The 24,392-nt window shown below is 49.9% G+C and overlaps 1 protein-coding gene across 2 annotated transcripts in view; it reads left to right on the top strand.

Moving 5' to 3' along the window:
- Positions 1-2,321: 2,321 nt before the first annotated feature.
- Positions 2,322-24,392, top strand: part of LOC142665701 (zinc finger and BTB domain-containing protein 46-like) — a 36,016-nt gene continuing 13,945 nt past the window's right edge. Inside the window, exons 1-4 of one of the 2 annotated variants that reach the window (XM_075845446.1) lie at positions 2,322-2,523; positions 10,369-10,474; positions 12,558-13,498; positions 23,490-23,753. In XM_075845446.1, the coding sequence (XP_075701561.1) occupies positions 12,592-13,498; positions 23,490-23,753 (1,171 nt within the window). In that variant the 5' untranslated portion in view covers positions 2,322-2,523; positions 10,369-10,474; positions 12,558-12,591. Of the gene's footprint in view, positions 2,524-10,368; positions 10,475-12,557; positions 13,499-23,489; positions 23,772-24,392 lie in introns of both variants that reach the window. The other variant, XM_075845445.1, reaches the window with a different exon arrangement.

Genomic DNA, 24,392 nt, shown 5'->3' with positions numbered 1-24,392 from the left:
ACGCTATATACTGCGGGTGCACTGACGGATAGTGACGCTATATACTGCGGGTGCACTGACAGATAGTGACGCTATATACTGCGGGTGCACTGACGGATAGTGGCGCTATATACTGCGGGTGCACTGACAGATAGTGACGCTATATACTGCGGGTGCACTGACGGATAGTGGCGCTATATACTGCGGGTGCACTGACGGATAGTGGCGCTATATACTGCGGGTGCACTGACAGATAGTGACGCTAAATACTGCGGGTGCACTGACGGATAGTGGCGCTATATACTGCGGGTGCACTGACGGATAGTGGCGCTATATACTGCGGGTGCACTGACGGATAGTGCCGCTATATACTGCGGGTGCACTGACGGATAGTGCCGCTATATACTGCGGGTGCACTGACGGATAGTGGTGCTATATACTGCGGGTGCACTGACGGATAGTGACGCTATATATTGCGGGTGCACTGACGGATAGTGACACTATATACTGCGGGTGCACTGACGGATAGTGACGCTATATAGTGCGGGTGCACTGATGGATAGTGATACTATATAGTGCTGGTGCACTGACGGATAGTGACGCTATATAGTGCGGAAGCACTGACGGATAGTGACGCTATATACTGCGGGTGCACTGATGGATAGTGACGCTATATAGTGCGGGAGCACTGACGGATAGTGACGCTATATAGTGCGGAAGCACTGACGGATAGTGACGCTATATAGTGCGGGTGCACTGACGGATAGTGATGCTATATACTGCGGGTGCACTGACGGATAGTGAAGCTATATAGTGCGGGTGCACTGACGGATAATGACACTATTTAGGTAGGTGGTTGTCCGAGATACAAACATTGTAATGTCACGCGGCTCAGTGACTATGGAGGACTGACAGGCGGAGGCGGTGAGGGGTAGAAGAATTGTTACGCTAATTATATTACAATCTTTTTATCACCCTATTTCTAAGGCCGGATTCACACGAATGTAGCCGCCGTTTTCCACGTCCGAGGTGGACCCATGCGGGACGCGTTGTCGCAGATCCCCAGCAGACTGGAGTCTATGGAGGGATGTGTAACACGCAGTAGAATACGACTTGTCCTATTTTTCCACAGACTCATCAGACGCTCCATGGAAACATCGGTCGTGTGAACGGCCCCATTAAAATACATAAGTCCGTGTGACGGTCGTTGTTTTAACGGCCGTCACACGGACCAGGTTCATATTCTTGTGAATGAGCCCTTACGCCGCATGTTCCCTATAGATCCCTGTACAGCTTTAGGATTGGTTCAGAAGAACCGGGGGAAGTGTCAGCGTTGCAACCGGAATACGGACTGTCAAAACGTAAGTACAACCGCCGGCCACTTGGGGGGAATGTCCCAATTTTGGACGACCCCTCTAAGGCTCGGACTAGATGATGGATGTTGCGTTTTATACACGAGCAGGCCACTGTGAAATTGCAAACAATCATAATCAGGCCCTGTTCACACTGAGTTTTTTTAATGTTGTTTTTGCCGCAGAAACGGACAAAATTGCCTCCCATTGATTTCAAGGGGAGGTGGAGGCGTTGTTTTCCCACCAGTGGAAAAAAAACACTCGGGGGAAAAAGAAGCGACATGTCCTGTCTGGAGACGTTTTCCGCCTCAAAAACCCCATTGAAATCAATGGGAGATTAAACAGAACGCTGTGAGCGGCAGCGGCGGTTTCTGACGCGTTCTATGGCAAAATACGCTCACTGTATTTTCCTTTGCCTGTTGAAGACAGAGGTAAAAAAAAACGCGGCAAAATATATATATATAATTCACAAACGCGGCAAAGCCACTTCCAAAAAACCAGAGCTGATTTTTGCAGGTAGAATTTTCTGTCTGCAAAAAAACCCGTGTGAACAGCGCCTTATTGTGCCGTCCGATCGTGTCATGCGACAGTCAAACGATGCCCACCGAAATCACATTGGTTTTCGCAGGCTTTCACGTGCACGGTGTGGTACAGTTGGCCAGGGACGGTCATAAGCACAGGTGGTAGGTGGACATGGTAGGGGCAGTTCTGAGCAGCTATAACGGGGGGGCACAATGGCCACGACTGGTAGGCGACACTGACCCTGAATGGCATTTCCTAAGTCACGTGTTCACGATTCTCCCACGTGGTCTTGATTCCCAACTCCCACCCCTCGCAGACAGCTCCGCCTTCCAAGCGACTGACACATGGGCGGGACTAATAGAATTATCCAGCCGCTTTGGCCAATAGGGCTCGGCTACCTGGGCGTGTCTGACTAACCCCCACCCTCTTCTCTAAGCCACCCCCCCAGCTATCTACTTCCCTACCCTTAGTGGGCGGAGCATAGTAATCTGCTGCTGTCAGTACGGAGCGTCTGTGAGCGCGGCCTCCTGCTCTGTCTGACTCGGTAGACACCACGCCCCCTGCCGGCTGCGAGAGGAAGCCCCGCCTCGGACTCCGCCCCCAGCGCCGTCTGACAGTGTCGGGAACGCGCAGTAGAGACAGACACCGACTGACCGGAGACTGGACACAGGTACGGGGCGCACTACACCGGGGTACGGGTGGGATACCGAGCCTGCGCGCGCCGCTGGGAGAAATGTACTGGTTTCCGGGGGAGGGTGGCAGTGCCAGGGTGGACGCTGCGCCCGGCCGCCCGGGGTCTCTTCTGTATGTTCTCAGTATATATCTGTGTGGCGGCCGCGGGTTATAATGTGTCACATGTACGGGGGGGAGCGAGGGTCAGTGCTCCTATAATAACACATTATGCTATATATATATAATATAGAATTAATATTAACCCTTGCTGCTGTACTTTATATTTTCCACATCTGGCTGTGAGGTCCCCATTGGCTGTGCACACACCTGTATACTCCGTATATACCTGTCCTAGGGGTGACCCCTGTTGGCCTTAGTAATGGTCGCTGAATTATTGAGGCGCCCCCCTCCCCCAGGCTGTGTACATTGGTCCCCACCCCTGTGTTCTCCGTGATAAGTCCGGGAGCAGGTGTATTATCCCGGCCACTGCTGTATACCAAGTGTCTTCTCATGGAGCAGGTGATAGGTCCTGAAGGTAGATGTAGCAGAGCTGAGTTGTTCATATGTCATTTGTGTGTTAGAAAAAAAGACACACTCAGCTCTGCTACAACTATAGAGTGTGTGTGTGTATATATATATATTCCATACAGGACCCCCAGTCTAGGTGTACACATGGTAATGACGTGTTAGTGTCAGGGCACTGTGGGTGGGGGTTTTTGCCTGGGGGCGCGGGGTGTGATATTTGGGTGTGGGTATAACCTAGTTACCTTTACAAGTCCCCTACGTCTGTCTGTTATGCGGCTGCTGGGTGGGTGTCCTGTGGGGGTGAGCGCTGGTTATGCGATGAATGGACGGTTGTGTGGACTATTTGGTGGGGGGGTTTGTTAGGGAAATATTTGCTTTGAATATTTTGCCGGCACCTCCTGAGAAGTTCTATTATATATTACACATCAGACTATTTGTTACATCCGCCATTACTCCCGATCACACGTCCCATTGAAGAGCGCTACCCTCCACCTCTGCCCGTGGCTGATAACAGAGAGCGACAGATTGCATTCAAGATGGCTGATAACAGCGGATAGTAGATTGTATTCACATCCGGTACGATCCTGCCGTTTCCCCAGCCTCCGATAGCTGATAACGGGGAGAAATCGCTTCCATCCTGGTACTAGTATCCCTTTAAGTTGCTCCTGGTACTAGTGTCCCTTTAAGTTGCTCCTGGTACTTTCCACACACAACGTGCAGCAGTTGTTACTTTGTTGACAACGACAAATAGGAACTGGACCGAATGGAAAGTTTGTTGCCGATCGCGACGGTCTATGGAGCTGGTGGTCAGGCTGGCACCGCAGGTTATTAGGGGATTCCACTGTGAGCGATTTCCCTACTGTAGATATATCTGTTGGGCAAATCCCTTTATAAACTGTGGACGTTCGGGTTCACAGCGCACTTGTGGGGGTACAGATTCCCCATAGTTGCCCCCTCTTCAGATTACCGGCCCGCCGTCTTCTTCTAGTGGCCAAATGATGGTCCTGAATGAGGTCGGTTTTGCAAAAAGTCCTGGGAACGATCAATACATAGTCCTTATGTGTGCGCCAAGTGCATGGCATCTGGGTATTATATCAGTGGGCATTAGAAGTTTATAGTAGCGTCAGCTGGTATTGGTAGGTGTAGCGGGTACATCCGGTGGTGCTGATCCAGGGTTTGGTTCCACCTGTGCCCCCCCCCATCAGGACAGAACTTTGTGAGCGTCTATTTTTGGGGTGTTGGGGAAGGTGTTGCCTTCCTTGGGCAGGGCACTGAATGCTGCGCTTTGTACAGAGGTGGTTGCGTGCCAGGGACAGAACCTCCTCCCTTACTGCCCCCTCTTTACTTTCACCTTTTCCCTTGTTTCCTCTTTTGTCTCTTCCTCCCTTCCCTCCTCCTTCCTGTAACCTCCAAAAGGGGAATCTGCGGAGCTCCGCTGCAACTGCACGCTGTCCCCCGGGGGTATCTAAGCTACAGCCGACTTACACCCAGGAATCGGGGGATACCGCAGTAATAACACACCTGTCTGGCGGCTGCAGGTGGGGGCTCCGCATATGGGAATTAATTAAAAGGGCAATGTGACGGGGGCTGCCAGTGATTTAGGAAAGACTTGGTCACCGTACTGACCGTGTCCCTAATGCCTCCCCGGGTATTACCGTCCGCCAGTGGTCGCAGTGCCGGTACAAGCTAACGGGACCTCCTCAGTTTTGTTATCGATATCTTGGTCAGTAAAAGATCTGAAACCCCCCAAAAACCCCTAATCCCAGAATAAAGGGGCTGTGATGCTCAATAATGGGGTGCAGGTCAGACTTCCATTGATTTGGATGCGCCATGAATCTACACACACAATGGCGCATCCAAAAATCACGCAGCCACGCATCATACGCGGCTGACACACGGAGCTGTTAAGTACCTTTTGCGCGCGCAAAACGCACACGCCCGTGTAAATCCGGCCTTAGGCCCAGTTCACACAGTTTTGTGGTTTTTTTCTTTATGCCGATTTTGACACAGAAACCGCATCAGAATCCGCCGCAAAAAAACATCCGAAACCGCCTCCCGTTGATTTCAGTGGAAGGTGTTTTTTTTTTTTTTTTCGCGGTGACTTTTAGCCGCTCACGGTAAAATAAAAAAAAAGCGGCACGCTCTTTCTTGCCACGTTTCCGCCTCTAACCTGCCATTGAAATCAATGGGAGGCAGAAAGAGTGTTTTTTGCCCGCGGCGCTCAATGGCTACAGCCGAAAGCACTGCGATAAATGCCGCAAAAACTGCGGCAAATAAATGGAGGCAGATCAAAATCTGACTCAAAATTCCTTCAGGAATTTTGAGGCAAATTTTTCTGCCTGCAACAAAAACCTCAGTAATAATCAGGGAGAAGCGTGCGGGAACGAGAGTGACGGCGCCCGGGAGAGACTCCACCGTAAGTTACACTGCAAGGTGTTCTGGGTAATTTCTATTGGAGCGTCCGTAGGTAATTGACTTTGTGTAATCTGCCGGGTGTATATCCTCTATAGCTGTGGCTCCCCCTGCTGTCACGGCATGCTGGGAGTTGTAGTGTATTTGCTTCTATTATTACTATCAGAGGGCGGGTTATGAGCGGGGTGCGACTTGCTATCTCCAGTGCTGCGTTTTGTATTTTCCCCAATCCTTGTCCCGGCTTGAATTCAGCATCTGCCCTGGCATAGTGCTTTCCTGGGTGTGGTGAGCGCCGGCTGCAGGTGCCCTGGCATAGTGCTTTCCTGGGTGTGGTGAGTGCTGGCTGTAGATGCCCTGGCATAGTGCTTTCCTGGGTGTGGTGAGTGCTGGCTGTAGATGCCCTGGCATAGTGCTTTCCTGGGTGTGGTGAGTGCCGGCTGTAGATGCCCTGGCATAGTGCTTTCCTGGGTGTGGTGAGCGCCGGCTGTAGATGCCCTGGCATAGTGCTTTCCTGGGTGTGGTGAGCACTGGCTGTAGATGCCCTGGCATAGTGCTTTCCTGGGTGTGGTGAGCGCTGGCTGTAGATGCCCTGGCATAGTGCTTTCCTGGGTGTGGTGAGCGCTGGCTGTAGATGCCCTGGCATAGTGCTTTCCTGGGTGTGGTGAGCGCTGGCTGTAGATGCCCCGGCATAGTGCTTTCCTGAGTGTGGTGAGCGCTGGCTGTAGATGCCCTGGCATAGTGCTTTCCTGGGTGTGGTGAGCGCTGGCTGTAGATGCCCCGGCATAGTGCTTTCCTGGGTGTGGTGAGCGCTGGCTGTAGATGCCCTGGCATAGTGCTTTCCTGGGTGTGGCGAGCGCTGTATGCAGATGCCCCGGCATAGTGCTTTCCTGGGTGTGGCGAGCGCTGTAGATGCCCCTGTAGATGCCCTGGCATAGTCCTTTCCTGGGTGTGGTGAGCGCTGGCTGTAGATGCCCTGGCACCTACATTGATTAGGTAAAGGAGAAGCAGAGAAGTATCTACTGCCCATCTGCCCATTCCATTGGGTGCCACCTATGGATCTCCAGCTGTTGCAAACTCCCAGCATGCCCTGAGAACCAACCTGGTCACAATTACAGCTCCGACGGGTTGTGATCCAACTGAACGGGGTTTATCACTCTCTATAGCTCGCTGTTCAGGAGCCTGGGAAAGCCGAGTGACGACTTATGAATACTCTTTAATGCTAGAACATACCGGGTATTATATCGCAGTCTTATCTTCTGTGTTTCTCGTGACGACCTCCTGCTTTTCGCATATCTTTCCTTGTGTGGCAGCGACAGCCCCGCTCTTTATCTGTCAATGAGTTCGGGTAAAGAAGCATTTTTAGAATTCCACTGGATAACACCCGACGCACTTAGAGGGTAGAACGACAGATCATATTGACTGACGGACCCTTCACCAGCATTCTGGCCAAACTGACGGGGTGTGCGGGATTGTTTATACACTGGGGGGTCTTCCGTGGCATAGGATAACCGTCAGCCCAGGATCGTTATCAGCCCTGATTCCCCATTAACGGCCCATACACTGTTTTAGTGGCGCATGGAGATAAGCGGCTAACGTACATGGATGTGCCGCTTATCGCAATAGTAATAAAAATAATTGCCCATGAAAAATCTATCCTGAATCGGTTGACACCCTTGTTCATAGACTGCCAGTCAAGGCCCCATTATATTTTTGGCGGATCCAATGTATTTAAAAAAAAAAAAAAATGAAGCAACTTGGCAAATAATATTCGTTCAAAAATCACCTACCGTTTTGTGTGTGCAGCTCCTGTGCAGGCCTATGTGTCTTTTTATGGTTCCAATCTACAAAAAAAAAAACCCCTGTGAGTAGTATGAGAAAACTGTGGGATCAGACTACACAGGGTTGGTTTGTAGTCTGTAACTATGGAAACCCATAGGCGAGCACAGGAGCTGTGCACACAAAACGGTAGTAGATTTTTAATCAAGACTATTTGTAAAGTTGCTTCGTATTTTTTTAGATGCATTTGAGCAATAAAATAAACGGTGGTAAAGGAAATCCGACGTGATTCTTCTCGCCATAGCCCTATAATAACTCACGTTGGGAATATTACGGAATTGTCATTGGATTTGTGGGACATATTATTAGACTATGTTGGGCTATATTCACGTGACGCAGATTTGTTGCAGAAATTTCTGCCGCTGAATCTCCGTTCCATGCACGTGTTTGGGTTGTTTCTGCGGCAGGTGCACGGATTTTTACAAACCCAATTCCGATCAATGGGACAGTCGCAGAAATTTCTGAAACCGATGTGAATATGCCCTTCTAGCCAGCCAATAGTTGACGAGACGAATTTCAAGAGGTCTTCTGTCGCCCAACCGGGGGACCCGCCTCCATGACTTCCATATTCTCCAATGGGGTATACGGATGGGTTGTCGTTGTCAGTCCGCCCCTTTAACTAGTGACGTGGCGCTTTATGCTGAGGGTCGTGGGGCACCTGGCAGGCCGAAGTGTTGGCGTACCCTAATAATACACCCTCACTTCTAACGGTGGGAAGACCCTTTTAATTGTTATTTCTATTATTATTTATTCCCATTTTTTTTTTTTTATTTCTTATCAAAATGTTTCTAATATTATTTTCCCAGTATTGGGCCCTGTTCACACAGCGTTTTTTGCAGGCAGAAAAATCTGCCTCAAAATTATTTCAGGAATTTGGAGGCAGATTTTAACCTGCCTGTTACTTTCTTTGCCGCATGATTTGTGGCGTTTTTTGGCCTCGGCCATTAAGCACCGCTTGCGTGAAAAAAAACCCACCTCCGCCTTCCATTGATCAACCATGTCAAAAACAGCGCCAAAAAACTCTGTGTGAATTAGCCCTTAGGCCCCACGCACACGACCGTAGAATTGGTCCGCAATTACGGACCAATTCACTTCTATTGACCATGGACACCTTCCCGTATATTTGCGGGATGGTGTCCGGGCCGGAGTAGCGTACCGCTTTCATACTCTGTATGGCAGCACAGGCCAAAAATGCAGGTGGCTGTCCGCGGCCGGCCGGCCCCGTAATGGCGGACTGTGAATACGGGCGCGGTCGTGTGCATGAGGCCTTAAACCTCATGCATGTGATTTGTAATGGTTTTTACTGTCCGCAAATACGGATGCAGATCTAGCCGTCCGCCATTGCAGAAGTGCCCATATAATTCTATGGGGAGTCCGTGCCGCAATTGCGGACGAGAATAGGAGATGTTCTATATTTTGCGGATCATTTCTACGACCCGGACGCACATCCGTAAATATACAGAAAGGCGTCCGTGGCCTATAGAAATGAATGGATCCGTAATTACGGATAAAAGTTACGGTCGTGTGCCGGGCGCCTTATGTCTATATTCTACTCTTCTGACCGTGCGTCCTCCTGGTCTCGCTCCGCTCTACGCCCGGTCATCCACTACCCCCCTCTATGTCCCTCGCTGCTCCTGGACGGAGCCTCTTATTAGGGTGGGGTGCGCGCTGCAATAGGCGATTTATTCTCGCTGTGAGCGGACGGACTATCGCCGGTGTAGAGATCCGGAGAGCCTCGTACTGCGGATGATGGATTAAGTGAATTGTGGTTTGTGAGTGGAGAGGAAAGTGGGCCACTTGCTCCACGTGGGGCGGATATCTGGGGCACTTTGTTCTCGGATCGTTTCTGTGTTCCTGTAATTTTCTTGCTCTGATTCCCTGTTATATTACACTATCTGCTTAAAGGGCCAGTACACACAAACGCCGCTTCCCTCCAGTAAAGCAGCATTGACTAATATACTGTATATATAAAGATAGTCTAAAATATTTAATGTGATACTTTGGAGAGAACATGTCACCAGGGCGCAGGAATGCCATAATAACCCAATTGGGCGGGTGCAATTGTGCTGACATAACAGCCCCTCAAAGTGGCAGTCAGGGGCTGGAAAATCACCTGTTGTATATTCCCACTGTGAACCTCGTCAGCCAATCAGCAGAGTTGGGCGGAGTCATATGACACGCTGAGAGTTCTCTGCTGCGAAAGGAAGCTGACGCAGACCAGGAGGAGGTCAGCCGCCATATTCCTTTTCCTGACAACCAGGTTCGGGGGAGATGACAGCGCTTCTGAATACATGCCCAAAAAAATTGCATAGTGTGAACTTGACTTAAAGGGGTATTCACATCTCAAGGCTCTAAGATAGTAATACCCTTCTAAGATCCCATTCAGAACTATGTAATATCCAGCCACTGGCGGAAAATTGTAACGGCGACCATATAGGTTCCCAGAAACGGATATAACAGAGTGACGGCTGAGTGGAATTTGCTTCTGGTTACCATATGAACAGTATTATTCCACAATGTCTTGTTTTTGTTTTATTTTGCTCTCTGTTATCAGCCATGTGGGCTAGGGACAGACTGCATTGTGAAACCTTCCTGCCCCCCCCCATGATCATTACAATGTGACCGATCTCCAGTGCTGAGGACCTCCATTTGCATCCATAGTAGGGGCCACTCCTCTATTAATGCTCCAGTGCTTCGTTTTTTGAGGTTACTGGCCCTTTAAAAGCATCATCAAGATGCGTTTGGTCGGCTTTCCTACCTAAACGATGAGACGCGTCTTATTCTGGTCACACCTGGTGTTAGACATTCACACAGACTTACAATACTGGCACGTAGCTGCTGCTGCTGCTGGGGAAAGGTCCCTAGATCTGGAATAGTTTCCGTCCCCTGTCAGCTGAATTATTAAGAAAATCCTCCAACAGGGAAGTTTACCAGAACGTGGGTAATAAATATGGAGCGATCGTCTGGCGGGTTGGATGAGATTTGGTCCATGTGTGATACCTGCGCTGTGATTGGACGTCTCGTCTGTCTACCGATGATGTCACATGTTAATATTTACTGTCATTTTCAGGGATTTCGAGACCTTCCTCCCCGGTGTCTGGGACATCATGCCAACAACCCGTCTGACACTCCGTCACCACCAAGATTAAGGAGCCCTAATATTATCTCTACGCTCGGTGAGTACTTGGTGTTTACGGTCTTTTGTGAAACTACAACTCCCAGCATGCTCTAACTGCTGCTGGGCATGCTGGGAGTTGGAGTTTCATAATGTCTGGGGAGCCGTAGGTATCAGACCCCTGGCTTATTGTATTTAAGGGGACACTAAAGCCTAATGCACATGACCGTGTGTGACGGCTGAGTCCCGTCAGTGATCCGTGGAGAGATGGGACATGTCCTTACTTTCCACGGATCCGAGTCGGACCCAATTCACCCGCTAAAGTGAATGTGTCCGTGAAAACGTATCGGGTGCCACTCGGATGCTGTGAAAAACGGCCCAATTGGCACTCGGTGGAGTCCATATCTTATAAGTGATGGGGCAGGAGTTTTTCCTCCATTTCCCGGTGGCTGATAACAAGGAGCAATAGATTGCATTCAACTGCACAACAAATGTACATATGACTATGGGTTCTAGATCTAGTGTCCCTTTATTATAACCGGCAGGTGCCTCTCCAATGCCAGTGTTCGGTGCAACGTCGTGTCGGCAGAGGCGCGCCATGGAACGGCACCATAGACCTCTAGTTACACCCCATCCCCTCATTCACTATCGCCTGTCTCCTCCCGGCCGACTCCTCTATTAATCTAATATCCCCCACACCATCAGTGCAGAACATTTCCACTGATCGGCCGTGGTGCCGTGCGTGTGGCTTGTGACGCCGGCCGGGTGACGTCTCCATCTCGCACCGCTCCATGTCAGAGGTTACTCATCCTGCGAGCAGCCCCTGGAGCGGCGACCGACTCATTGTGCGCACCACAAACGATTGTGACCTCACGTCTGGGTGTCGGTTGTCCGCATTAGGGTTTTAGAAACCTTTTAGGCCCCAGGCACGCGACCGTATTTTACATCCATCCGTAAATACGGATCAGTCGTCATTTTTAGTCATCCGTAAATCATCCGCATACACGGAACGGTGTCCGTAAATACGGTCCTTAGTGCATCCGTAACGCATCCGTACTTACGGATCCACAAACAACAGGGAGGAATCTAGGGTAACCCCCCGGCGTCGCATACCAACGCTTCCGTAATTACGGACGGCTAAGGATGCACGTCCGTAATCACGGAAGCGCCCGTAGACTTCTATAAAGAGTCCGTGCCGTAATTACGGACAAAAAAGGACGAGTTCTATCATTTCTACGGCACGGATGCCCATCCGTAAAAATACGGAAAGGTGTCCGTAGCCCATAGAAATGAATGAGTCCGTAATTACGGATTAAAAACACTGTCGTGTGCGTGCGGCCTAACTCCGGTGGTCACATAGGCAAGTAGACACTATCCCTATTACCTACTACGAATCCCATCATGCACCTCTAATAGCCAACGGAAGTGGTCACTGATTGGTCATCCTTGACATTGTAGTGCCCCTTTGCTCCGGTTTATTGAGCCTTTCATTGGTGGAGACCACCGGTATTATCTACATGTGCCACGTCCCAAGACCGACAGCCCCTTTACCTATTGACGGCCAATTTGACTCCATATTGGAGGGTCCTGTTCGTCAGATCTCTACTCCTCCTCCTCATCTTTTATCTTTCCTTGTATCTTCGTGGACTCGACGCTCCAGGATTGACACTAATCTCTGGGATTATTTAGTCCAGGATTTCACCGCCCAAAGCAAACCCCAATAGGGTGTGGGTAAGGGGGGGGGGATGGGGAGTGACCCCTTTGATGTTCTCTAATGTGGAATGTCCTCAGAAGTTGGATCGAGCCTCTTCAGATCTTTTTGAACTCCAAGGGGGGAGGATTTGTACTTGTACAACGGGAACCATCACCCCCCCCCCACCCCCGCAGTGCACCTATATTATGTAAATTGTCGTGTCTTTAACCTGTGATACTCCACTACTTGACAGAGCATGCTGAGACTTGTAGTCCACTTGCTGGAAAGACACTTGAGAAAATGTTTTATAGGGATTCTACTCACGTGTCCAATATGTTCCGGTCATAGCCGTTAAATATCCACCCATAGGATGTACTTGATGTGAGAACAGAATGCCAGAGCTGCAGTGAATACTGACACAAAATTAAAATTTTCTACTCTCCATTAACAGTTTTGTGGGGACAATAAACCGAAGGCGTCCACAAATGAATAATCGTAAAGAGGACATGGAGATCCCGTCCCACTACCGGCAGCTTCTACACGAGCTGAACGAGCAGCGGCAACATGGCATTCTCTGCGACGTCTGCGTCATCGTGGAGGGGAAGATCTTCAAGGCGCACAAGAACGTCCTGCTGGGCAGCAGCCGCTACTTCAAGACCCTCTACTGTCAGGTACAGAAGTCGTCCGAACAGACCACCGTCACCCAACTAGACATTGTCACCGCCCAGGGCTTCAAGGCCATCATAGACTTCATGTACTCCGCCCACTTAGCGCTGACCAGTAAGAACGTCATCGAGGTGATGTCGGCAGCCAGCTACCTCCAGATGACGGACATCGTCCAGGCCTGCCACAGCTTTATCAAGGCGGCTCTGGACATCAGCATAAAATCCGAGACTTCTGATGAACTCGTAGACTATGATATGGGCGCCCCGTCCAGCAGTGCAGAGGCCCTGCTGTCCGCCGTGGTGGCCGGGCGGAGTATCTCACCGTGGCTGGCCAGAAGGACGAGCCCGGCCAACTCGTCGGGAGACTCCGCCATCGCCAGCTGTCACGAAGGCGGCAGCAATTACGGCAAGGAGGACGCCGAACAGAAAGCGGACAGTCAGGACGAGGTGTCTTCTGTATGGCCGGGGGATGTGTGCTATGGACCCATGCGGATCAAGGAGGAGCAGGTCTCCCCGTCCCGTTATAGAGCCAATAAAGGGAACCCAGGAAACATCTACATAGAGCAAGGGGACGGCTGGCCGCACTCGGGGCGCAGGAAGAACCGCAAGAATAAAGAGACGGTCAGACACATCACACAACAAATGGTGGAGAACTGCAGAACGGGGTCCCCGGAGCCGTCCTTCATCTCCAGCACGCAGTGGCAGTACAGCAACCAGGACAATTCCGGTAAGTCCCGCTCTGTAGGAGTCTCCGTCCTTTACGTCAAGTCCCACTTGTTACATCAACGCTTCTGTGTCATTTGTTGCTTTAAATCCCTGCCCCGCCGTCCAATTAATAGTTCAGTTGTAATATCTGTTTCTGGGAAAGCTGGGTGACTACTTATAGGACTGCATTGGCGCTCCCGCAGAGGTGGTCACCCAACTTTTCTTGAGTCCGGAACAGAAAACCTGCCTGTTGATGCAGTAGTATAAGCCCTGCTCGCATATCGCAGCGTAAGGCCCTGTTCACACAGTTTTGTTTTTTTTTTCGGGTTTTTTTTTTCCGTTTTTTTTTTTTTTTACAGGCTGAAAAACATTTGCCATTGAGCGCTGCCGACAAAAAAAGGGCATGGCGCCTCCGCCTCCCATTGAAATCAATAGGAGGCTATTTCGGGCGTGTTTTGGCGCGGTTTCCACGAAAAAAAACCGCACCAAAATACTTTGTGTTAACTTGCCCTAAGTCTGTGTTCACACGTTGCGGTTGTGTGGCACAAGGTAAAAAAAAAAGAAATCACACGCGCTTTACCATGAATTGCAGCGGCTTTGTGATGCGGTTATTGGCCTTGCGGTTTTTATAAGTGAAATACGTTAAAAACATGTTTTTCCCGTAATACCTGCATCGCAACCTGCGCCATTTCGTGGTGATATCCGTATAATTTTGCATCATGGTTTCTGACCTGGCACCACACAACCGAAACGCGTGAACGCAGCCTTACTAGGCATTTCTCTTTTTTTTTTCTCTTTTCAGGTTTTCTCTTTTGAAGTTTTCAGATTTTATGTAAAAGTATTTCCGCCATCGTAATGGCGTAGAAAAGTAACACGTTATAGCGCACGTTATCATTTGTGACTGTTAACACTTTTTTGCTAATTTCAAAGTGGGCGGGATTTAGCAGGAGAGGCGGGGCCTCCGTAAACTGACAGATTTACCATAAATTATGCCGAAAATTGGCGACCGTAGATTTCAATTTCTGGTGCGAGGTCGGCCCAAGATACGCAAAATTTGTAAAGAGGCGTAACGCATCGTACTCCAGCGCACTTTGTTTCGAGACTGGCGCTTGAAATGTCTTAGTACATTTTTCACAATGTGTTTTAAATACCTCATCATTTTCCAGACCTCTACTTGCTGTCAGTGGATGAAAACATTCAATGTTTACGCTGAAGCTAAAAACCCGTCTTGATAATTTGTGGCTTAGGTGCCGGACTCCTGACTATAGAGCTCCGAACCTGTGAGAACCACAAATTATTATTAGGACGGGTGTTCAGCCTCTGATTGGAAGCGTTGAATCCATTCACTGACAGCAAGCAAAGTTCTTAAAAAAAAAAAAAAAAAAGAAATTGAAACCTAAAGTTTATCCGAGCGTTGCCATGTTTGGTAAATGTTAATTATCAGAATTTATCGGCAGTGACGTTCAGTTTGAGATCTCGTTGTCGGGGCGTCGGTCATTTTTTGGCTGCCGTTTTTTTCCTATCATTGCCTAGTTATTCGGTTACGTGGTCTTTGCCGGGAAGCCTCTCATTAGTAACTGTTGCTAAGTATTTCTGGACGCTGTCAGTGGACGGCACGCGGCGTTCAGCCCCCGGGTCACAGCGACCTTGCAGCTCCCGGCCTATCGGTTTCCATGGAGACCCTGAAGCCTCGGCCGGCGCGTTCAGCTTCAGATGTTACAAGACGTATCCGCAGTAAAGTTCCTCTCTGGGATCTCGTTAGGATAATGCACTGAAATCCCCGGATTATGCCGTTAACCAGCGCTGCGCAGGGTTTAGAGGATGGGCAGGAGGACTGAAAGATTGGGTGTCCTCTACGTCAGCCGCACATCGCCCGACCTCCCTCACCCTCATTATACCGAACAAAGACGAGTAAATGAGACATTCGTGTCTGGAGACTGATCCGTCCCCAATTACTGCCAGTCAAGACGCTCGGCTCCAAACCCTAATCCCTCTACGTACGCGCCTCTCGCTCCAGGAAGGCTTATTAGTGATTTTCTGGTGATTGGCGCGCTGTCACTCCACCGAGACTAGAGAAGAGGTGGTCAAAAACCACATCCGACCGGTGGAGACCATGCTTGGCGAACTCTCTCCTAATCTCGGAGTGCATCTTGTACATATTGCAGACCCCCTGGTCACAAGCTGATGGCAGCTGTCCCTGTCCCCCATTCTTTATTGCTGGGGAAGCCTTAGAGGATCGGTCACTAGGTCCTAATATATATATATATATATAAATATTTATTCACTGACCTGAATCGCCCTGATTCCAGCGCTGTTTTTATTTTTTTCCTGGACCCCCTCGTTCCAGAGATATGGCCTGATGTTGTGTTGGCTCCCCATATGCTAATGTGCTGTAGTTCACCAACAGGGCGTGAACTACCCTCAAGCTGCCACACGCTGATTGGTCAGCATCAGAGGCAGGGAAGCTAGCTCCACCCTGTTGGCTAACTACAGAAAATTAGCATATAGAGAATAGTGGGCGGGGGGATCCAGGAAAAATATAAAAACATCCCTGGAATCAGGAAGACAGCGCTGTTCAGGGCAGTTACCCAGTACAACTTCTATGACATAGTGACAGGTCCTCTTTTAAGTTACACTTCAGAGAGAGCATTATAATTGGATTCGGGGGGGGGCGGGAAGTGACAACCCAAGGTGTCCCACAATGTTGCTCTAAGAGTATCCGTTTCATAGTAGAGGCCAATATGGCTTTTATGGGGCCCCTGGAGAGAGGGGGGGTCCGGTCCATTCCAGATTTGGTCTCCATTTTAATGGGTGATCAGAACCTGCAGAAGGATGTAGAGTCCTGAAAACTTTATGGGGGCACCAGGACTTGCAGTTATTTCGGAGTGTGCCGGTGTCAAGCATCTCCTGAAAAAGGGCTTATTTCTTCGCTTCGGGCCCCGTCCTCTCTGACGGACTGTTTTCTCGATCACAAATGTGACTCATGAATATTCATTAGGGCCGGTGCCCCATCCTGCTCTGATACATGCTGATTGACCTGTTATGTGACTTCACATTCAGGTCTGAGCAGCCATGCATGTGATTGGTCAAAGTCCTTACAGAACAAGCTCCACCCTATAGACTTGTACAATAAAAGACACGCCCCTCAGACTAGATTACACTTCCCTCACACATGGCCCAGCACAACACGAGGGACGTCAAAGATTATATTCTAGGCTTGACCTGTGACGGTGCTCTAGATAACGATGGGCAGGGGAGACGGGGGGCTTCTGTGCCTTTAACCAGGAAGGCTGCGATTTCTCTCAGGACTTTAGACCCTTTTTAGAAAATCATTAAAAAGTCATTGAGTTGGAGGCTGAGCCTATTAAATCTAGTTAGATTAGAGGAGCTGTCTGGCCTAAGGCTTTTTACGTTTCACTACCTCCAGCAAATCCTCCCGGCAACTGGTTTGTTGAGAGCAATTATCCGATGTGTGGGAGACGACGTGACTCGTCCGGCGGTGGCGGGTGGAGTTCCTGTTTGTTTTTCTTGGTTTCTAGTAATTACTTTGTATTTTTGCGGCGCTGTTGGCTCCACGTCCTTTCTGGTGCCTTCAGTTCAGGTCCATTTATAGACTAGAGAAATGCCCCCAACCTGACGGGCAGATTTATGCCACCGCGCCATGGTAGCGGAGCACAACGGGTGTGTTAACGGGGGGATCGGGGTGGTAACTGGAGGCTTAGACAACATTAGTCTGGCATCAACCTCGCCCTATGTATGGCCCCATCACCTATCCACGGGTCAGGGGGCTGTAGTAATCAATTTCTAGAGCCATAAGGACTGAATGCCCCGATTTTGCAGTATCCGGTGATCGCTGCGATCTTCTGTGTGTCTCGTATTTATATATAGAGCCGAGTGACCCATAGCGAAATGGTCAGGAAAGGAGCCGCCCAGATCTGATACCACACCGGTCCGTAAGGTTGTGAATGACTAATACGTGAGCGCTGTGTATGGTATATGGTGCCCCCCCTCCTCCCACAGCCGGTGGCTCTCGGGCCCCTTGAATGTGGCTCCCAGGCTGTAGGCAGCTGCAGTTTTTGTTGCACCAATAACCAACAATGTATTCAGAGACTCAGTTTCCAGGCGCGCGACCGTAGCTTTTATCCGTAATTACCCATCCATTTCTATAGGCCACGGACGCCTTTCTGTATATTTACGGAGGTGTGTCCGGGCCGTAGGAATGATCCGCAAAACAAACACGTCCTATTCTTGTCCGCAATTGCGGCACGGACTCCCCCATAGAAGTCCACGGGCGCTTTGCGGACTCGTATGGATGTGTAGCCGCGGAAGCGTTGCTATGTGACGGCAGGAGATTCACCATGGAGACCTTTTCAAGGGGCTGTGACATTTGTAGCCTCCCGTTTTTGTGGATCCGTAAAATACATCTGCACTACGGACGGTATTTGCGGACAGTAATAGCCCTTCCGGTCGTGTGCAGGAGGGGCCTCAATCATGATGTTAGACTTGTTGTATTTTAACCCCCTCCTCTATTCTGTTTACGATGGAGATGCCAAAAGGTGTCCGACAGCCGCTAATCCCCCACATCCTATTGTAATAAGGTGCGCGCTCGGCGGGTGAACATACTCCAGGAACACTCTTCTGGCTGACAACTATCTTATGTGTGTGGGCAGCTGACAATCTAATGTCTGAGCGCTGCCAGACCGTCCATGGCTACAAAACAGGATTAAATAGATTGGATTTTTACTTGCCTGTTTTTGTTTTTTTCCACCCTGGAGATAAGCGGCGCCAGAGGTGTGTGTAATCGGCCCAAAAAATAATTTACTGCGGTTTTTCAGCCATTATCTTTGGGTTGTTACAAATGGCTGAAGGTGGTATATATAGTGTGTGTGTGTGTATATATATATGTGTGTGTGTGTATATATCTATGTGTGTGTGTGTGTGTGTATATGCATACACATAATTTACAGGATCACGTCGTCTTCTCGCTATAGTCGGCGCTGTCGCGGTTCCGCCTCCCGCTGCACTCCCTGGCAGATGTAGGGAATTTAAGGGTTTAATTCTGTTTTCCTATCCCCACCCTACATTCCTATTTCCCCAGGCTCCAGATCTGCCCCCACCCCCCATTCTCTCTCCTCACCCCCTCCCTCTTTTCCCTATGGTAACAGCAATGTCTGCTTCAGCTGCTTTAACCCTTGCACACCCCTCTAGTCGCACACCTGAGACGTGCCGTCTTATCACATCCAAGCTGCGGAGCAATAGCCCGATCCTGAATTGCAAGCTCCTAAGTCAACAACGCATTAAAAAAAAACTGATCGTGGCGGCACAAAATACTCCGGTCACATGATCAGGTGCTGATAACAACATCCTGGTTATTGGCCTCCTGGCGGCACAATATGCGCCACGCTCCTCCATACAGAATAATGGAAGCTGCAATTGACCCCGTTGGTCAAAAAGTTGCAAAAGATCAAATCCCGTCGTGCGGCTCGTACTTGTGCCACGTTACCTGGCACGCCATTAACCCCGTCAACCGCGATACTGTAAAACACCCCATGCGCCAGCGGGCGTGCCATAGCTGAGGAGAGGCAGTGATGGGCCGGGTTCGCTATGAAGATCAGATCTGACACAACGAGGATTGACAGACTGGGCCAATCTTAATCTTCCACCTTCACCCTCTCGTTATATATTGTACAGCAGATAACTAGATCAACCAACCCTCACCCCGGTCTGGGAGGGTGAACGACAGTGCCCCAGGAGGTCCTGGGACTGATATCAGGCTGATAACCAGGGCGCAGGTTCCCGGTGTGTGCCCAAGCGTAATTACCAACCCACCCCCTCCCCGATGCCGTGGGAGCAGATCTGAAGGGTGGATCTGCCCGATCCTGGATGCCGCTGATAACCATTTACCTCGCCCTCGGTCTGCCCTATATTTGCAGTCTGGTATCATTCCGTACGTGTTTAATCTAATGGCCGCCATCGCTGTCTATAGGGGCTGTCACTCCGTTTTACCCGACCCTTGAATGTCAGAAGTCCACGTTGTTGGGGTTCAAGTTGCCCGACTTCTTCCTCTCTGCCTGTGTCAGTCTTCACTGCAGTTCTTGCGTTCGGTTTGTGAACCAGGAAGATCGGGCTGAACATATTGTGGAGTGATGAAGCGCAGGGCATTACGTGAAGGCGCGGGAAGAACGCGAGCTTCTTCTGACCCTATAGTGACCCTGCGTAGACTAATCCGGTTTCTCTGGCGTCTATCTCCATGCCACTTTACAGAGGAGGGCACCCGCTCCTAGTGATTACATTGGGGGTCTGCGTGCCACTCCCCAGCCCCGTGCTTTAGAAGCTGCCTAAACCATAATACATTTCCCACCCGTTCTGGGCCATACGACGGCACCGATCCTAAAAAGATAAACATCAGCCCCACATTCCTGACCCGGAGAAATCCTCCCTTCCCGCCGACTCGCCAGCTCCCATTTCATGGTGTGGCCCCCTCCTCACCCAGCACTCCCACAGACTGTTCTCACATTCCCCACCGCAGCACGGAATGAACTCTGCTGAATCGTCTCACCTGCTCATCTTCCCACTTTTAGATTTAATTCATGGGCGCCGGATACCCGCTCGTCTTTCTATTCCATTGGTTCTGGGTTATTTCTGTTTCTGGGAAAGCTAAGTGAGGATCAGTAAACAGCCACCACTGCAGCTCCCACAAGGGTTGTCCTCAGGGGAGCCCAAACACAGGAGCGGAAAGCTGGTCAGACCGTCTGTATTGTGGGGTCCTGCAGCTATTGTATGGGCAGCTGAACACCTTGTTACACAGATGGGGACATAGCCCGGCACCGGTTTGGCATTCCGGCATCTAGAAAAGCGGAGTGACGCCCCCTATAGGAGCTGGAGGCCACGTACGGTCATCATCCGGCTTCCTGCGTTCACCTCCCGTCATTTGAATATGACAGAACTGATGCAAATAGTTTATGGACTGACGGGGTGGGTGTCTGTCTCTCTCGCTCTCTCTGAGTCTCTGTCTCTCTCTCTCTCTCTTTAAGCGGTGGCCATTGAGCTCCGCGGGCAGAAAAAGCAACGAAAAAAAAGCTTCCTCTGCCCCCCATTGATGTTAACGGGAGGTCAGAGACTGAAACGCCCCAGAAAGGGGCACAACCCTCCTCTTACCTCCGGGCATATTTTCAGCTCGTGGGAAAAACGCCTCCGCCTCCCATTGAAATCAATGGGAGGCATTTTCGGCCGTCTTTTGGCGCTGTTTCCGTGTTGACCGCAAAAAAACAAAACTCTGTGTGGACAGGGCCTAATAGTGCAGTTTTGTTTAGTGTTTTTTTTTTAATGCGGTTTTTACATTTTGATGTGCGGTCAGGTATAAACTTGTCCGATACAATTCGCAGGCGCAATGTAATACCCATCGTGTGCATTTGGCCTTCTCCTCCGAGACTCACCTCTGATCCCTTATGTATGTCCCTAACCTCTGATCCCTTATGTATGTCCCTAACCCTTGAGCCTGCACGGTCTGTGACCTCCACTTTGCCTCTGTACCCCGTTTTTAATCCTCAGCCTCTACTCGGAGTAATCTACCCCCCCCCCATATTCAGCCCCTCCCTGTCTTTGTGCCCCACCTGTCCCTGTACACCAACTTCTACTCCATTTGACATTGTGTGTCCCCCCCCCATGTATTTCATTTGTAAATCTTGACCCCCTTCCCCTCTGTTCACCCCGGTGCCATCTGTATCCGCTTCTTCCAACTATTGTGACTTCATATAGTAAAACCTGTTGGTGTGTACGATGTCGTCTGTGCGGCGCTCGCCGACTCCTCCACCTCCTTGGTAAATCCGGATAATCCCTAATTGCCCCCTTTCCTCTGAGTCTCCGCTTAACCTCTGAGGCGTGTGTATATATCTATCTATATCATCCGTGACCCTTAGGGGGTAACTCCGACCTGCAGCTAGAACCGTCCTAATTATGGAGTTTACAAGCCCCAAATGTGTAAAAAGTTCTGTATATTTTATCGTATTTCAATTTTTTTTTTTCTTGTCACATTTTTGGTAAGTATTTACTTCTTTTATACATTTTGATACAGTGAAGTTCCATTAAACCAGCATTTGATAATCCACAATCGCTGATGATCCGGCACTTGTTTCCAGCGTAAAAACCGCAATATAATGTGGAATTTCACAAGTCCGGAAGCGGCAGCTGAGCCGAGAACAAATTCGGAGACTCCTGAACGTTTTTTTTCCTTTGACGCATCCGCTGTACATAGACTTCGGCCTCACGCACACGACCATAGAGGAGCGCACGGTCCATGATGACGGCACGGACAGGCTGCGGTCATCTACCGGCCGTCCACAATCCCGGACCGTGCGCTCACAAGATGTGCATTGACTACAATTGCGTTCTGTAAAACGACATCCTATTTTTTTTGCGGTCTGTGCTACGGTTGACGCACGGACAATGGAAACCACGGTCGTGTGCGTTGGCCCATAGGATAGAATGTCGTGTGGATGAGGCCTAAAACCATCGTCCAATAAGCCCGAGTATCGGTAATCCGCTGCCTATCCGCTCCCATTGATGTTTTATTACAGGAATTTTAATATAAATATATAATACCAATCCATTCCCTTCCTCTATTACTGGGGACAACCCGGAGGTCCAGAATGCCTTACGCCTCACTGCCGCCCCCCGGTGGCCGGTGACCTGTTTGCTTCTGAGGTTGGTCTCTACATATTTCATCCTGTGTTGGGAAGGTCGGCTCGGTGCGAGGATGAGCCGCCCCCATCTCTACCACGTATCACGTACCTCCAGCTCGCTGCTTTAATGGCTTCGGACTGTTCTATAATTCATGGCTGAACTAATCTGACCAGAGCCGTCTCCGATTAACCCTTTCCTTCCTGGCCGTAGAACCCGCACGCGCGCTCGGCCTTGCCCTCGTCGTTCTCCAAAGCATCGTGCCGCCTGCGCCACGTATGAGTTATTATTATTATATTGGGGAACCTACGACAAGTCAAATATACGGTGTAACGAGACGGTACTATATAGTGATGTATACGGCACACGCTTTCGGCTGCCAACATGCTGGCAGAATTCTCTGTTTTCAATTGATTTGCTGCAGAATCTTATCCCCCGCCCCATTCCAGTAACCAATAGCCTTTGTTCGTGTGCATAAGGCCTTAGGGCCTTGTTCACATCAGCTTTCCGTTCCTGTTTCCGTTCGTCACCATTCCGGGAGGTTTTCATTTTAACGACGGAATCAATATCTGAGTCGACTGCGCTATTGATTCTGTCGGAAAGACGGAAACCTTCCGGAATGGTGACGACCGGAAACCATTAGCAATGTTTCCGTCACCATCGATATCAATGGTGACGGAAACGGAAGCTGTGGTTACAGTTTGACTTTCCGTTGCGGGGTTCACCCGACGAAAACCCGGATTGCAAAGCCAACGGTGATGTGAACAGGCCCCAAGACAGAGGTTCGATGTATAGATAGAAGACCCGGGTTCTGTTACACTATGGAAACTTTACCCTCAGCATCTAATCTACGCTGAGACGGCATGGATAACAGCGACGCCAACCAAACTGGGCTGAAACGAGAGGAGACGTCGCGGGCAGGTCACATGTCCATGGAACATACTACCCGGTTATTTGATGTCCCATGAAATTATAAGCAAAAGGTCAATTTAGACTAAGAACCTGTCGGCGCCGTCCCGGATTACAGTAGTCCTGGTGGGAAAGGCTGTAAGATGCCCAGAGAAGACTGAGTTATTGGGTGCCAATCGGGACCAAAATGAATTGGGGCGGTATATGCGAATGTGGCGGTGCTCTCCTCCGATGCTAAGAAGTAAGACACGTGTGGCATGGTGACAAGGAAGCTCTTGCCCATCTTGCCAACCATGAGGGGTGGGCACGGTATCTACATTCAGCGTAAACTTTATTTCGGCACTTCCGAATCTCGTTGACCGTTGTACCCAGTATGCCAACCTGTTCTCTGCCATCTTAACCTCCTTCCTTTCTTCCTCTCTCAGGTGACGACGTGACGGTGATAGAGCCGGGCAGCTCCGACAGCCGGGAGGAACGAGTAGACCTGTACTCGCAAGGAGAAGAGTCCTTACAAGGCGGGGAACCCAATTACTTACCTCACACGCTGGGTCTGGAGAAAGACAATCACCCACAGGTCACCAGCGTGTCCAACCTACGCAGCGCCCTCCTGAGCAAGAACAGCCTGCTCTCTCTCAAGGCCGACGTCCTGGGCGAGGAAAGTTCTTTGCTTTTTGAATACCTGCCCAAAGGTACCCACTCGCTCTCTCGTAAGTTCCCCTCTTCTTCTTTGTCTGTCCTGCTCGTCTTTTACTAGATCAGCCGTGCAAAGGCCAAGTTTCTGAGTGTCACTGCCAATCACAGGGGTTCCCAGCAATGGGCGCAGCTCCCCTCTCCAACTGGTGACCCCTATAGGGGACGACCCCACTAAACCTACACTTATCAGTGACACTTAAAAGCCTGGAACTCAAACAAAAGCCAATAAGACGCCCACAGCTTAACGTAGACAAATGCTACAAAAATTATTTGCACCCCAAAAAAATGATCTCCCGTTGACTAGAGACTCCATGACCACAGTCGATCGATCTGTCCACATGTAAACCCCCCCCCCCCCCCCCCCGATCTGGCTAAAAATTATTTGGTTGGCAGATTTGTCGGATATTGATTATTTATGGGCATCTTAAAGGTTTTTTTTTTGCTTGAAATATTTGAGGGACTTGTCCGGTCGCGGCCACTTTCCTCTTGAGCTTCGGTTCTGGTTTCCCCGACGCTTTGCTGATTAATATAGAAAGTGTTGAAAATGTTATAATGATTGAAGTCCATGACGGACGCCAAAATCTGGTCTTTGCCATTCGAAAAAGTTTTTGTACTGATGCCTACAGCTCCTCTAG

The sequence above is a fragment of the Rhinoderma darwinii genome, chromosome 13 (genome assembly GCF_050947455.1).
Source record: "Rhinoderma darwinii isolate aRhiDar2 chromosome 13, aRhiDar2.hap1, whole genome shotgun sequence".
NCBI lineage: Eukaryota > Metazoa > Chordata > Amphibia > Anura > Rhinodermatidae > Rhinoderma > Rhinoderma darwinii.
The sequence above is the reverse complement of the archived record's forward strand: the minus strand, read 5'-3'. Positions and strand labels throughout refer to the sequence as shown.